The following is a 16,577-nucleotide window of genomic DNA, read 5'->3' on the forward strand; positions in this document are numbered from 1 at the left end:
TTTTTAACCAGTTAGGAATCCTGAGACAGAAACAGATCCAGATGAAAATGTATGTGAACTTATAAGTATTTAGTATTTATGCAAATATAGTGAACTAGGTAGCAGTAATCAGTAAAATAAATTGTAGAATAAACATTTAACAAAAGATTCTATCATTATTAAATGTTTTCTCCCACGAAATTGATTTAAGATTTGTTTTTTCCTTCCAAGGAAACACCCGTCCAAACACCCACCTCAGAAACATGTTTTCTACCACAAAGCAGGTAAGGATCATGTGAGAAACATCTTTTTTATTAGAAATGTAAAAATATAGTCTCTGTAGGTCTGAATCCAAGATTAAATAAAAAGAAATATTTACATTTTGATTATTTATTTGGTTCTTTTATTATTGCATTACATTAAGTTGTCTGTGTAAAATGTGTTTTTAAAGAAACTGTATAATTAACAGTTATTCCATGAAATCGAGTCATACATGAACTGATAGCCGACAAGACGCATAGCACCGAGTTGGCTATAAGCCATGTACGATGAGATTGAGTGGAATAACTGTTTTGTTCTGTCCATATTCACTGGATTTTAAGAAACAGAGCGTTTTTATTTTTTGCAAATTCAATAAATAAAACCTTTATACAAAATGTCCAACAAAATCATTTCCACTTAGAATGTAAACAAACCGTCAAAATGACAGTAACAATTTGTGAAAAATGCTATAATAATAATTCTTGGAAAAAAAAAGATATGTTCTTACCATCAAATACTTTTATTCCATATTTTGTTGCTTTTTTGTGGTTTTGTTTTCGAGTAGAGTTTTTATTTCATCCTCGGTTGGTTCAGCAACACGCTCCTCCATTTTGTTTTTCTTCTTCTTCAGGTTTTTTTTTGGGTGGTTGGCAAACCAACTTAAAAGTGCATTACTGCCACCAACTGGGCTGGAGTGTGGTCCAGGAGATATCTATCTATCTATCTATCTATCTATCTATCTATCTATTGGGGGGGACTATTCTTTTAGCTATTTCTGTTCCTTCTAAACACTTGATAAAGTGATATATCTGACTTGATGTTCTCCGCCATTTTGTGTTTCCCTACTCACGATATATGAGCTGATAGCCTAATAGTAGAGTAGCCAATCAGAGTGCACAATTGCTCATATCCAGTGAATGTGGATAGGATAACAAGAATTATACAACAGCAATCAGCATCTCTCTTTTCCTATATTATTTATTTTGCTGTAATCAAGCAGCAGAATTGTAATGGATTTTCCAATCATTCCTTCAGCAGTAAAATGATTAAAAGTACACAACCCATATGGACTATATGAATGGAGTCTCTTCATGTCCTGTTTTATCACCCAGACCAGAAGATCAGGACACAATCACATCTGTGTCAGAATTTAATTCCCTGTCCTCACTGGGGATCAAGAAAAGACAGTTATAATAAAGAAGAAAGATTAAATGCAAAGGCCTGCCTGTGGGGACTATGGTGGATTTGTGAACGTTACATCCCTGCTGGATGTCACTACATTCACCTGAAACACAGAGCTGGGATCCCAGACAGAGGCTTCATCACCCCGGAGTGCTGCATAGTAATTTCTTCATTGAGTTATCACAAAGAAGATAGCATTTTCATTAAAGCCATGAGTATGACTCAACCTGCATCCCTCAAGAAACAAGGAAGACAGACATGGACTAAGACTCCATCCATCCATCCATCCATCCATCCATTATCCGTAACCGCTTATCCTGTGCAGGGTTGCAGGCAAGCTGGAGCCTATCCCAGCTGACCCTGGACAAGTCGCCAGGTCATCACAGGACTGACATATAGAGACAAACAACCATTCACACCTACCGGTATGGTCAATTTAGAGCCACCAGTTAACCTAACCTGCATTTCTTTGGACTGTGGGGGAAATCAGAGCACCCCGAGGAAACCCATGCAGACACTGGGAGAACATGCAAACTCCACACAGAAAGACCCCTGTTGGCCACTGGGCTCGAACCCAAAACCTTCTTGCTGTGAGGCGATAGTGCTAACCACTACACCACCGTGCCGCCCGGATTAAGACTCTTCAGAATATAATAAATTGGCTTGACTTAAAAAAAAAAGTATGCAAACTCATTGCATCAGAAAATCTAAGTAAAGTAAACTTAAGATGGGGAGTTAAAATAACTTACATATTATACAGTAAGTGTGCAATACTTAAAATAACTTGTTTACTGTGAATGTGCAATAATTAAGTTGTAAAACTTAAAGTTTATAAATAAATTTTAAGTTCATGAAGCATAACAGACATGATTTATGATAACTCAATTTTGATACAGTTGTCCTATAAAACCTGAGTTAGGTTCACTCATTATTTCTTATTAAGTCCATTGTTAATATTTACAGTGTGTATTGCCACCAAAGTGGTAGAATAATCTCTTGTTGTCTGATCAGAATAGTCACTTCCTGTCTGACTCACTTTTTCACTAATCACTGTCTCAAGAACTAAATCTTCACTATGACTTAAAAATGCTTACAAATAATGATTGTATAACACCACTACTAATTTCTCTCTATCAGGGTTTGTCTTTCTATCAGGGTTTATCATGGTGTTGATCCCCAAATCTTTAACCCAGCCACATATAAAATGTTGTACACCTCCATGCTCTTCCAGGTTTTTATCTGTTTGTTCATGTAGAACGATGTCTGCAGCATCAGGTAGTTTATGATGTCAAGGAACTCAATGGACAGATAATTTTCCAACTCATAGGAAAAATCCTTCTTTGTTAATGTGTAAAGATTTATCCCATTGCAAAGAGCAAATTTCTGAAGGTATCTTGACCGTGTTTTGGCCTCTAAACTGCAAAAGTAGTCGGAGAAGGTTTCACTAGCTCTTTGCATAACGACAGTTTACCTCACCAGCACTTCATTCACCAGAAGTAATCTCGCAAGCAAAAGTCACGTGACTGACTACAAACTATACTTGCTGAACTCTGGACTTATTTCTGGTGTGAGGAAACCCTCAAGAACAAAATGTTCTAGTGCAGTTAACTCTGGGGCAGAGTTAAACTTATTATTATTTTTAAAATGATATATTTTCTAAAAATATATGATGCCAAAGTTATTAACATTCCTAAGGAATATTCGAAATAAATGTCAGCAAACTGCCATTCTTGGACTTGATATTACTTCCATTTTCCTCCCAGTTTCTGGGAAATCACTGCACTTAACAATGTCCTGATTGACCTGGAGATAAATATGAGGTTGCACACGTGTAAAATCCCTTTGTCATCCCTTACCATGGGAAAAACCAGTGAACTTTCAGCAGAAAAGGGACAGACAGTTGTTGACCTGCACAAATCAGAAATGTAAAAAATAAGTAACTAAAATCCCATTGAGCATGACTACAGCGATGACAAAAAAAGAATTATGCATGTCTAAAACAGTTGGAAAATCACCAGGAACTGGGCCCATGAGCTTTTTGTAGGTGTTCAAGAAAGCCCTTCTTGAGACTAATTTTAGAGTAAAATGCAGAACCTGAACTTCACCCGTCATTATACACCTACAGTCGGCATTGTGGGTTGTGATCATGAAATCAATCTCAATTCCTGTTCATACACAATATCATCATGTTTGGTCACAAAAAGGAACTACATACAAGCAAAAGCACCTGATATTCCACTGTAAAATATGAAGTGATGCTTTGGGGCTATTTTGTGGCTGGTGATTCAGGGTCTCTCCTGAAATATCAAGATATTTCAGCTCAAACTTTCCTTACCTCTGCCAGGAGGTTCAACCTTGGCTATAAACAGAGCTTTCAATAATACGATGAGCCAAACAGACTTTAGACTCAGTTTCTCAATTCAAATCCTCCTCATATCCTGAGTAACGAAGTCCACATCAGAATATAAAAGATCGTAAAATGTTGCCTGCATGGAGGAGTGGACCAAGATTCCTCTTCAGATGGCACTTACTGGACATTACAAGAAAAAACACAGTGGTGGTATTCTCTCCAGGGCAGGTGTAAAAAAAAAAAAATCATTAAAAATAAGTAAATTATTCAGGGATTTGGCTGTTTTCTTCGTAAGATTTTGTAGAAATAATGAACATCTTTGTGCTTGATAAAAAGTTTGCATAAAACTATACCCTAGGGTGCATCAGTTGCCCTCACTTTCATAAAATCCGATGCATTTTTGTTTGGGTGTTCCTTTTCACCAATAAAGACATCCTGTAAAATTTTTTGACCATATTCAAAAGTCTAATGGTGGCACCATGAGGTTCATTTTTTCCAAAAAACGCTTATTTTATGTTTTCCCGTAAGGTTTGAATCACAATGTTGGACTCCATTTATTGATTTCTTGTGACCCAGAGATCGTGTTAAGAACCTTTGCAAGGGATTGAGAAGCATTAATGTGATTCATAATACATTTGTATTGTTTAAAAGTAGTTGAACAATGATTCAGTGAACAGCTAAAACTCAAACTGTGCTTGATAATATATTTAGAATATGTACTAAAAATGTGTATCTAAGATATTTGGTATACTCTATAAGGTGCCATAATGTTTCATGAAAAGTGATCGAAATATAACAGCTTTTTCCATAACTTTGAGCTCCTGGTGCCACCATTAAACTTTTGAATTTTGTCAAAATATTTCACCCAGTGTGTTTTCTTACCAAAAGGAACATAAAAACAAAAATGCATCATGATCGGAGGAACTTTTCATTTTTAGGGGGCAACTGATGCACCCTACTATACCCTTGTAAATGTCACTTGTTTTATAAATTGTAAATGTATTATTGATGTGAAATTAACTAATATAACTAATATAACAAATTTTTTAGTTATTTATTTATGCAAAATATTTGATTGTGTAGGCAAAGTAATATCGACTGTAAACTGTGTGTATGTGTCAGAAAGATAGTGAGTGAATGTATGAATAAATAAATATATGGATATTATACATGCTTATACACACTTGCTCAAATGCATTATCATTTACTGTATGGTGTGTTCACATAGACACGACAAATGCAACTCATCAGTTTGAGAACACTTGGAAACTGAAATAGACCCAGTGTGCGAAACACCCTCAGTCTACTTCCTATTTACACTCATTCCACTTGAAGTAAGACCAAAAACCAGAATGGCCTCTTGTCTTTTCTTAAATGGGCACATGACTGTTTCCACTGGTCTCATAGTGCATGTACCAATGTCTGCTTTTCTTTATTTATATTACTGTCTTTAAGAGCAGACACTCTTATCCAGAGTGACATACAACATACCCAGAGCAGCCTGGGGGTTAAGTGCCTTGCTCAAGGGCACTTCAGCCATTCCTGCTGCTCCGGGGATTCAAACCAGCAACCTTTTAGTTCCAAAGCTGCTTCTCTAACCACTAGACCATGGCTTTCTGTAGTCATGTATTTCCATGTGTATATATTTGTTTTTATAGGTTGAAAGTATATATAATCCCTATTTTAAAAGCTGACAAGACCAACTTCTCCAACCACACAACTTTTCATAATACCATGTTTTACATTTTTGAACACAGCTGTAACATCACATGAGCAATGTAGGGGAAAACCAGGGCTTTATCTCATCTCATTATCTCTAGCTGCTTTATCCTGTTCTACAGGGTCACAGGCAAGCTGGAGCCTATCCCAGCTGACTACAGGCGAAAGGCGGGGTACACCCTGGACAAGTTGTCAGGTCATCACAGGGCTGACACATAGATACAGACAACCATTCACACTCACATTCACACCTACGATCAATTTAGAGTCACCAGTTAACCTAACCTGCATGTCTTTGGACTGTGGGGGAAACCGGAGCACCCGGAGGAAACCCACGCGGACACGGGGAGAACATGCAAACTCCACACAGAAAGGCCCTCGCCGGCCACGGGCCTCGAACCCAGACCTTCTTGCTGTGAGGCGACGGCGCTAACCACTACACCACCGTGCTGCCCCAGGGCTTTATAAAAAGAGGAATTATTTTGAAAAGCATGCTGGACGTATATTGCTTTCATAATGCATCAACAAATGAAACTACAAAGGAGACCTGTGATAAAGTATACCTCTTCCTGAGATCCAAGTTCATTTCTGGCTCAGACTGAGGGTGAAAAGCACAGACTCCACTTATGTTGACTGAAAAGCTTTGTGTAAACTGAAACCCTTATGGAAGAAGTATTAGATGTCAGTGATCTGCAGCAGTCAGGAAGTTTCCATTACAGGATTGTTTTCAGGGCAGATAATGCTTGTTTTGTAACACGACAAGGTTAGGGTGACCAGATTTCCCTAGTCTGAAACCGGGACACTTTTGCGCGCGACCATGCTCGTGCACGCACACCTTTTTTTTTACGTAAACATGACACTCAGAGAGGTGCTCTTATCATTTTGTTGAAGCTCACATTTATCAACATCTCACATGAAATAAAACAAACAGGCATTTTGTTATCTAGTAGCATAGTGGTATACAGATCAGTTAAATTATGGTCAGACAACAGATTTTGTAATGGCTGAGAATAGGCCAGGCTATGTCCATAGGCCAAATTTAAACTGATTTATTTCACCTGTTTGTGAGAACACCAAGAAGAATGCATATGCACATGTAGGCTATATCTCTAAAATTGTATGCACTATAGCATGAACTTAAAAAGTAGATATGTGACCTCAACATAGCCTAGGTCAGAATCAACCTTACTAACCATTCCCCATAACTGCATGAATAAAGCAAGAAGGTGTGTACAAAAGTGAACACTTTAATGGAAGGTGCAACAAGCTGTTCAACACAGCAATATGCCCAAACTGTCAGAATGGTATGTTAAACAGAAACAAAAAACAGACAAGTGATTTGAGAATATACACTCAAACAAAACAGCAGTAAAGGAGGAGAGGGGCGACAGCCCGAGGAAAGCCCCCACAGGAGCGCACATCATTTGCAACATAGGCTACCCAACTCAGTACAGGAACAAAGCTAAGGCGACTGTCAATCCACCCACCCTAAACAAAATGCATTAGCCTACGTATATTTACAAGAAGAGTGAATCTTTTCCAGTTTTAATGTGATCCTGTATATCGGCGTTACCACCGTGGGCTACGGAGAAGGAACACTTACAGTGTGTGCAGTAGGCTTCGTGCGCATTGTTCTGCACCTCTCGGAGGAAGGGGTAGGTGCCCTGTAAATCTTTGGAAAAGGTACATTTTCTTTTCAGCATAATTGCTGCGGCATTACTGCTGCTAGCTGCAAGACAAATTACATTCGCGCCAGTTAATGTTTATTTTATTGTTGCATGGCAACACGTTCTGTTGTCTGGAATAATGTGGCTAAATAAACACCCATGCCACAGGGCCAGGGGGCAGTAACCAGGAAAGTTTGCGATTCCTGTCAATTCATCAAAATAGTAAATGCAGGGCCCTATGAAAGATTACAATTTAGGGCCCCCCGGTAAAATTTTCAAGCTCAAGCAACTGAATTTGAAGTCTGTTTTTGGCTGGCACTTCTACTTTACTATGCATGTGATCAGCTACCTAGCAAGTTTAGGTGATACAATTATTTGGTCTATGAACATTTTAAATGCAGAACTGTCAGAATTAGACTGAATAGACTGTTGCCTTAAAATGAAAATTCCATGATATATATTATGGAAGATATATAGTTCTTTTATGAGCAACTATTATTAGGCTACTCAGTAGCCTATGGAGTTCATTCAATCCAAATGTTTGTGTTGAGAGAAATTGCATGCATCACTGTATGGATAAGGGCGGCACGGTGGTGTAGTGGTTAGCGCTGTCGCCTCACAGCAAGAAGGTCCTGGGTTCGAGCCCTGGGGCCGGTGAGGGCCTTTCTGTGTGGAGTTTGCATGTTGTGTCTGCATGGGTTTCCTCCGGTTTCCCCCACAGTCCAAAGACATGCAGGTTAGGTTAACTGGTGACTCTAAATTGACCGTAGGTGTGAATGTGAATGGTTGTCTGTGTCTATGTGTCAGCCCTGTGATGACCTGGTGACTTGTCCAGGGTGTACCCCGCCTTTCGCCTGTAGTCAGCTGGGATAGGCTCCAGCTTGCCTGCGACCTTGTAGAAGGATAAAGCGGCTAGAGATAATGAGATGAATGAATGAGACTGTATGGATACTCCAGAGCCCTCCAGCAAACATCATCAATAATCAGGATTACAAAATGTATTCCTTTGTTTCCTCCATTTATTGACTTATTGTATGTGATCAAATGTATGCCTTGATGAATAACTACACTAGTTTTTTGATACAATTCCATAGTGCACTGCAAGAAATCCACTAAGTGTTTTTGGTTTCTTTTAGGCGTCACACATTTATTAGAAAACACAGCAAATGTTCAAATATTCAAGTTAAATACTTAGCAACAGTATCAATAAATCCACACATGAACAATAGCAATGATATCTCTGACCACAGCTAATGTGCAAAATATTACAGTTAAATACTTAACAATATCAATAAATCCACACATGAACAATGGCAAAACATCTAGACTTAATTATACAATAAAGATACCTATGAAAAAAGGTGATTTTTTTTTTCACACACAGTGTGATATCCGGACTTCATAATTCGTCACACTGCTCCTGCTTAGCAGCTTCTAAAATGTACAGCTCTGTTGCGCACATAGCGCGCCCAGAATCAGACTGTACCATTAGTAAAAAGGGTGGAGGGGTGAAATGACAATATCATAAATAATTCAAGAAAAATGTTATAGCAAATCATAACCATGTATAATTTGCATATTTTAACAGATGAAATGAAATATTTTATTTCAAAAACTTACACAAGGCAATACTATTAAAATAATATTAATATCCCTCACAGGCCCCCCTGTCAGTGCCAGGCACTAAAATCGTCCTAACTTTCCCCCTCTAGCGGCGCCCCTAACGTCGCGAGTGGCGAAAACCGGGACATATCCGTGTCCCGACAGACTTTTGTCGGGACTCGGGACACACAACCCCAAATCGGGACTGTCACGGTAAAACCGGGACGTCTGGTCACCCTAGACAAGGTGCATTTTGTGTCTTATTAACTAAAACAGAGAGATAAAATACAGGCATGTTTATTGCCTTTATAATGTTCAGTGTTAATGTAAATTATTGGTACCTGAGGATATTCATTCATTCATTCATTCATTCATTATCTCTAGCCGCTTTATCCTTCTACAGGGTCGCAGGCAAGCTGGAGCCTATCCCAGCTGACTACGGGCGAAAGGCGGGGTACACCCTGGACAAGTCGCCAGGTCATCACAGGGCTTACCTGAGGATAAAGTACATATTTTGTTGATTTTTTTTTTCAAATGAAAATAACTAAACACAGTCTCTGCAACTATTTTAAAAAGAATATTTTTCTGCAAACATGAATGCAAATGTTAATGAACAGGTACTACTTGAGCTTAACAATATATTTAAAGAAATAAAATAGTAATTACGGCATGTGATGGCTGACAACCTCATCTCATCTCATTATCTCTAGCCGCTTTATCCTTCTACAGGGTCGCAGGCAAGCTGGAGCCTATCCCAGCTGACTACGGGCGAAAGGCGGGGTACACCCTGGACAAGTCGCCAGGTCATCACAGGGCTGACACATAGACACAGACAACCATTCACACTCACATTCACACCTACGGTCAATTTAGAGCCACCAGTTAACCTAACCTGCATGTCTTTGGACTGTGGGGGAAACCGGAGCACCCGGAGGAAACCCACGCGGACACGGGGAGAACATGCAAACTCCACACAGAAAGGCCCTCGCCGGCCCCGGGGCTCGAACCCAGGACCTTCTTGCTGTGAGGCGACAGCGCTAACCACTACACCACCGTGCCGCCTGGCTGACAACCATTTAATTAAAAGTTTTAATGATTTTTTTAAATATCTGCTTCGAGCATACGCTTTACCGTATAAAGCGATGTAGACGCGCACACCATGTTTAAGATGGCGTGGCCGCACTGGCTGTCTACTATCTATTCCTCTATGCTGTATTTCCATAGGGAGTAGGGAGTAGTGGACGTAGGGAGTAGTGGAGTGCGTTGGTGTTTCAGGTAAATACCGTAAAGGTACGGGACTTTATCCTTTATCGAAACAGAAAGCAAGATGATGTTTTTCAGCTGCGCAACGACCAGACATTATAAAACAAATAAACAAAAAAGACTGCGTCAGTAACAGCTGTTTGTTCCTGGTTTCTACAGGAGACGTCAGAAAAGTAAGAACCTAATTATATATATATATATATATATATATATAAACATGTCTTGCTTATTTATCGGATGGTACAGAAATATATTTATATAGGGTAAAGTCAGGTAAATTAATCAACGTTTTGGTAAATTCTGTAAAGGGTCATTTAAAAATAAACGTAATGACATCCTTATGACCTATCTTGCAAAATAGATAACAGGCATGCAGAATTATTTTTACCCTGTTGATGAAATATAAAAGTATACATATAAAAGGAGGATGATGATGTATGTTTATTGCCTTTATAATGGCTACACGGTCTTCAGAAAGGACCGTGAAATTAAAATTCCAATATGTCTGAACTGTTGGTTTATGCACAAATGGCAAATAAAAAATAAAAAAACTTGACCTTGAAAAGTAACAGTTGTGGATTTTAAAAGTTAATAAAATACTTAATTAGGCTAATCATTGTGGTAAGAAATGAGGAATTTGTGGAGGTGACTGGAAATCTCCTTTCTCACACTTTGTTTACAGTATCAGCTCTGTGTGTGTGTGTCTGTGTGTGTGTGTGTGTCCCCTAAAAGCCCCTTTTTTAATCTTGTGTGCAGAAGTTATTATCTTGTACACATTTTCCATTAGATAACTTGTTCACACAAGATAATAACTTGTGCACACAAGATTTTAAAAAAATCCCACAAGATAAAGAAAGTAAGATCTCGGGACTTGAAGGGCTCTGTACTAGATAACAATTAAGTTGTTATGGTAGAGTCAAATGGTAAATATTTCAAACAAGTAGTTAGAAATGAACAATGACAGTTTACAGGCCTCATGTTAGTAGTAGTAGTAGTAGTAATACTTTATTTGTCCCAATAGGGCAATTATTTTGTAGTGGTAACACCCATATTTACTTACACACACACACACACACACACACACACACACACACACACACACTTCCACAAAACATTTAAAAACACAGAATTTAAAATAAATAGAATAAGAAGTGGTTGGGGGGTATAGAGGTTATCTCGGTTTCCTAGTAGAGTGATCTTTTAATATGCAACTTTAAATAATTCGTTTTGAAGACTTGAAATGTGTTAAAAGAAACATACTAGAAAAGCCTGTAGAATTACTACAGACAGCTGTCATACCCATTGTTACCACTGAGGACACCAAGATCATATCATTTGTATTTTTTTTTCTGTTTTATTTTATTCCCATGGTGAATAGTATTGTGAATAGGACTGATTGTTTGGAGTTACCTTCTCTGGTGACTCTGGTGTGTGTAATTTAGCCTGTTCTTTTATTTCAGGTTCAAGCTTATAAAATAGAAGTGAACATTTCAGTTTTGCTGAACTGGCAAAAAAGCTAAAGTTTTGTGGGGGGGTTTTTTTTAGAAAGAAAAGAAGAAATGAACTTGGAACTGTGAAATTGTCAGTAAACGTCAACCACATTTAGCGCAACTGTGAAGTCTTTAAGGAGAATGAACTTCTTCATAATTCTGCTCAGTACAACCAAATAATCAGCACAGTCAAAACTATAGGGCTTTGTCAGGCAGCAGAGCCTGTGATGATCACAGAGAGAGTTTTTATTGAAAACAACTGGCAATAGCAAACAAATCCAAATCACTAATCAATTGTGAAGAATAAAGGACAGGCAGTGGGTTAGGCAATGTGCAAACATGGTATCCACAACATCGTATCTAAGGTCAAGTAAAAATCCAGAAACAATAAACATGAATATAAAGCTGGGTACATCAGGTGAAAAGTTAGAGCTGAATGAATACTTCAGAAAGTGATAGGGTAGCGAGGGTGCTTTTGTGTGCGTGAAAGTGACTGGGTCAAGGTGTGTGCAATCGGTGACTGTGAATGTGACTATGAATGTGGTGTGTGGAAGTTATAGACCCTTCCCACATGACGTCACGACAAATGCGGCTGCCATTTTGGACATGAACTACCAGTAGTCTACCACAGCCAACAACGAGGAACGATGGCGAAGCATCGAAAGGAATATAGCCATCAAAGAAAGTTTTTACTTTCAGCAAGACTTCCATCATGCCATTATATTGTTGTGCACCTGGATGTAGTAACCATCAACACACAAGGCAAGATTTATCATTTTATCGGATCCCGACAGATGCTGACCGACGGAGAAGATGGAGGGTCTCTAAAATATTGGCAAAATGATGTTTATTGACAGCAATCGTGTGTAACGGGAAGCATTTGCATATCCGAAGTGTTGTGTTTACATCAAAGATAAAATAAACCGATATGATAACGACTGCTGCTGCCAGGTTGGGGACACAAACTAGTAGAAAGGAAGTGTGCCAACAGTGGCAACACACTTCCTTTGTGGTTGATTCTGCTTTAAGGTAAGATGCATTTAATTATTCGTCTGCTGTGGGTTTGGAATCGGTAGCCTGACCGATTCGTTCATGTTTGTGGTGCCATTTGTTTGTTGACGTGTGTTGAAATGGAAGATTGGTTGTTGACATGATTTCCAGTGATGCTTTGGTGCTGCTGTGGATCAGATATGTTGAGTAGCCTGACTGTTTTTTTTTTCTTGCGTGTGGTATCATTGTTGACGCGAGGTTGTTTTTTGAACATGCCAATGCGGACACGACTTCCCCTGATGAGTTGTGACTTCAGACGCGATGCGTGTGTGGAGGTGTGGAGTCCGCGTGATATGTGCGTAAGATAGGCTTCTCATGTGTTTGGAGATCCGCGCTCTGAGACAAGCGCAAGCCCCCCCCCCAAGGGAAAAAAGGGCCCCCCCGAAAATATCGGCATAGTTCGAACACTGGGTTGGAGAAGGTAATGGCAAATAGTGAGTGCACAAACCATAGAAGGTAAACTGTACACAGCGCCAGGGCAGTGTGATGGTATGTCTACTTTTAGATTGTGTTAGTTTATCAATGAACACACTCGTCACTCGACGAGTTTCACGTCTTTACGACGGATACTTAAATGTGTGTTAGGTATTATTGTTGCAGTCTAAGCAGTCATTGTAGCAGCTAGATGAGCGAGAACCGAAAGGGTCTGTGCCATAAACCATTATTTCTTCATGTCCAAAATGGCGGTCGCGTTTACGAAGGTCACGTGAGTGGGAAGGGTCTATAGTCCAAGGTGTCCATGTTTGTAGTTGAAGGTGCATTGGGTGATGTGGAGATGGAGTAAACATGACAGGCCTCACTCTAAAAAGTAATTCAGGGGCCAAATGCCACCACTTAATTAAATGTGTGGTTAAAATATATAAATTCTATTTTATTGATGTACATAAACTTTTTAAGTTGCAAACATTATTTTGATGAGTTATGCTGACATGATGATGTTACTCATCACATTAGCTTAATCCTATGTGTAATTTAAACTAAAATTTGTGTTAATTGATTTAAAATGAAATTAAAGTTGTAGTAACTTAATGAAATTGTCGATCACAATTTTTCTCCACCTTGAGTTCACGATTTCAAGTCCTTTCCCTTACCCATTGAACATACCTGGACAAATTCAGACAGTTAAAACTTTCTTAGAGGAAATTTAGGCTGGACAATACAATTTAGACATTACAAGGTGAGCATTATTTAATTTACAAATAAACTGTACTAAAGCAGTGAATTTCGGCATATTCTCAATTGTGATATGATCAGTAGTGGACTTGTATATGGAGTTTAGGCTACACTTGCTAATGCAGTTGATGGAACATGTACTACTGCAAGTAGCTAACGCTAGTCATATTTATGAATGTAATTTAGCCATTCTACCCTTTAGTTTTAGCATAGCAGTGGATAAGAATGATAAAGTTTCATTTGACAAATTTGCTCAGCTAAAGAGGGCTTTTCGTGTGCATCATGGGGTGGAAAATCATGATTAAATTTGTGCTTATTCATATAACTGTCCACTACATTGTGTAATCTCTCTTTTTTTTTTTTTCTTTACGAAAGTTCTACCACATGTTACTTCATATTGGCATGTTACATCACGATCTCAGGCATGATATTGCTTAAACTTGCTTGGAACTTTGTGACTATAGTTTTATAGAACGTTTACAAATGTTTTACAAAATTAATTTAATACTGGAGTTAACAAACTTTTACAGACTTAACATGTTTGGCACTATGGTTTTAAGTACATGCAGTATCAGTTTTAAAAAATTGGACACGTTTTAATTCAGTGGATTTTCTTTATTCACTGGATATTTCTTTATATATAAACTTTAAGGCATGAAGTGTCTTTTAATGATGGACGTCGTTTCTCTGTACTTAGTTGAACGTTTCTTGATATGGATTCCTACAGTTGTGTAATAGGGCTATTTACTGTATTTTTATTATTTACTATTTGCGGTGTGATCTCAAATGCATTAAGAAAGCAAGAAATTGCACTAATTAACTTTTGACAAGGCACAGCTGTTAACTGAAAAGCATTCCAGGTGACTACCTCATGAAACTGGTTAAGATAATGACAATAGTGTGCAAAGCGTCATCAAGATAAACACTGGCTGCTTTGAAGAATCTAATATATGAAAGGTATTTTGTCTTAACACTTTTTTGTTTACCACATAATTTTAAACACTTTTTTTTGTTTACCACATAATTCCATATGTTCTGTAAGTTATTTCATAATTTTGATGGCTTCAGTATTGTTCTATAATGTAGAAAAGAATCAAAATACAGAAATGTTTTATTTCTTTACCGTTATAGTTACTATACTGTTTCCTTATGTTGTACAAAACGTCGGGCGACAACAGTGACAAGTTACTCACTACAAGTCTCCCGGAAGTTCCGGGTGTCTCCCGCATATTGATAGCGGCTCCCTGATGCCTGCAAATTACATACAATCTCACGGAATCTAGAGCAAGCTTCATCCCGAACCAACCAGATGCAAACTTGTGTACGTCACAATAACAGGCCCACGCAGCCTGTGATGTGGTGGCATATTATTAAGTAGGGTAGAGTGAGGTTTGGGATGTGGCCAATTTCACAACACGTATTTCTGGTTTAACAAAAAACAAAAAAAACAAGTGTACGCGCGTGCCCTCTGGTGATTCATATGTGTGTGCACACACTTGCAATGTGGCGGCGATGGCACGTGAGGCATGTTTTCTCCTGCCTCTGCGTGCGCTGTTTGGCCAAAGCAGTGGGGAGTTGAAGAGATGAACCGGCTGCCATCTTCCACGTGCTTCTCCCTCTAACGATGATTCAATCAGTGCATAGGAGCAGGAGCGTCATGGCAGAGGCAGAGTGCCCCAAGAAACGAAAATATAAGACATATTTTACATCAGACTACACAAAAGTGTACCCTTGTCTGATAAGAGTAAGGAATGCTCTGGGTGTCCAGATTCAATCAGCAAGGATATGGCACATTGTAGTCATCATAGTTTATGGGTTGGGGGTAGCTAATGCCGCTTTTCCACTACCAACGCGGCTGAGTTGGGCTGAGCCGTGCCGTGCTGAGTTGGGCTGAGTCGAGCTGAGCGGGGCTGTTGGAGTTGCATTTCGACTACAACCGCGCTGAACCGTGCTGGCTGGAAGTGGGTGGACACATTGGGTGGAGTTAGCGAAAGTGGGTGGATGTCACGTGATGTCGTTAGGCGGCGCAAACAGTGACATCAGTGACCTTTTAAGCGGTAGTCTCACGACCCAGATAGTAAACAATAAACATAGAGGACATGGAGTCGTTAGTGTTGCTGGTCTTGGTGCTGTGGCTTGTTGTCACCGACAACGCCAGCAGATACTGGCAAGAGCGTATAGATGAGGCAAGGCGCATAAGGCTTCAGAAATTCTCGTAATTCGTAATTATTATTCTTCCGGGTTTACGGTGTTTACAGATCCCAGCGTGCTCGTGGGGCGTGTGAGGACACTCCTCCTCACCAATCAGTGCACAGGGGAGTGTCTCCTCACGCCCCTAGCCCCACTCAGCTCAGTTTGGCTCGCTTCAGCCCTACTCCAAAACCGTGCGAGTTTTGGGAGCTGAGCAGGGCTGAAGCGAGCTGAGTCGCGCCGCTCTAAGGTAGTCGAAACGCGAGCCGTGTCGGGCTGAAGTGAGCTGAAGCGAGCTGAAGTGAGCTGATAAAGGGTAGTGGAAAAAGGCCATAAGTCCCCAAGTCAGGGTGTCAGCTATGAATCTGAGTGAATTCAGATATTATTAATCTCCAAAAGGCCACCCCAAAATCCACCAAAATGCAGGAAATCACATCAACCAAATCCAAAATTTTCTGGGGTAGTACCCCCATACCCTCCAGCAATGTATCCGTCCCAAAAAAAAAAAAATCCTCAAAGGGGGGGACCTCCCTGAAATGAATTTTTTCAGGGTGGGATGGGATGTCTGCCCGACTACTACTCTACTTCACACTTCACTACTCACTTCACTAGTTGTTGGGTTTTCTGTGGTAGCATGCACGCACAGGACTG

The 16,577-nt window shown here is 39.4% G+C and overlaps 2 protein-coding genes across 12 annotated transcripts in view; both read left to right on the forward strand.

The window, feature by feature from the left end:
• LOC132893290 (tumor necrosis factor receptor superfamily member 14-like) overlaps nucleotides 1-4,951 on the forward strand; it is a 29,920-nt gene extending 24,969 nt beyond the window's left edge. For 3 of the 5 annotated variants that reach the window (XM_060932256.1, XM_060932257.1, XM_060932260.1), the window contains 3 exons: nucleotides 12-49; nucleotides 211-263; nucleotides 1,353-4,951. In XM_060932256.1, the coding sequence (XP_060788239.1) occupies nucleotides 12-49; nucleotides 211-263; nucleotides 1,353-1,434 (173 nt within the window). In that variant the 3' untranslated portion in view covers nucleotides 1,435-4,951. Of the gene's footprint in view, nucleotides 1-11; nucleotides 50-210; nucleotides 264-1,275 lie in introns of all 5 variants that reach the window. The other 2 variants (XM_060932259.1, XM_060932258.1) reach the window with 2 other exon arrangements.
• A 3,768-nt stretch (nucleotides 4,952-8,719) lies between these two features.
• The window catches only part of LOC132893292 (tumor necrosis factor receptor superfamily member 14-like), a 36,392-nt gene continuing 28,534 nt past the window's right edge, over nucleotides 8,720-16,577 (forward strand). Inside the window, exon 1 of one of the 7 annotated variants that reach the window (XM_060932269.1) lies at nucleotides 8,720-9,006. The gene's annotated coding sequence lies outside the window, so the exon portion shown is untranslated. Of the gene's footprint in view, nucleotides 9,007-9,826; nucleotides 10,197-16,577 lie in introns of those variants that run through there. The other 6 variants (XM_060932265.1, XM_060932268.1, XM_060932262.1 and 3 more) reach the window with 6 other exon arrangements.

This window comes from Neoarius graeffei, chromosome 10 (assembly GCF_027579695.1).
Source record: "Neoarius graeffei isolate fNeoGra1 chromosome 10, fNeoGra1.pri, whole genome shotgun sequence".
In the NCBI taxonomy this organism is placed as follows: Eukaryota; Metazoa; Chordata; class Actinopteri; order Siluriformes; family Ariidae; genus Neoarius; species Neoarius graeffei.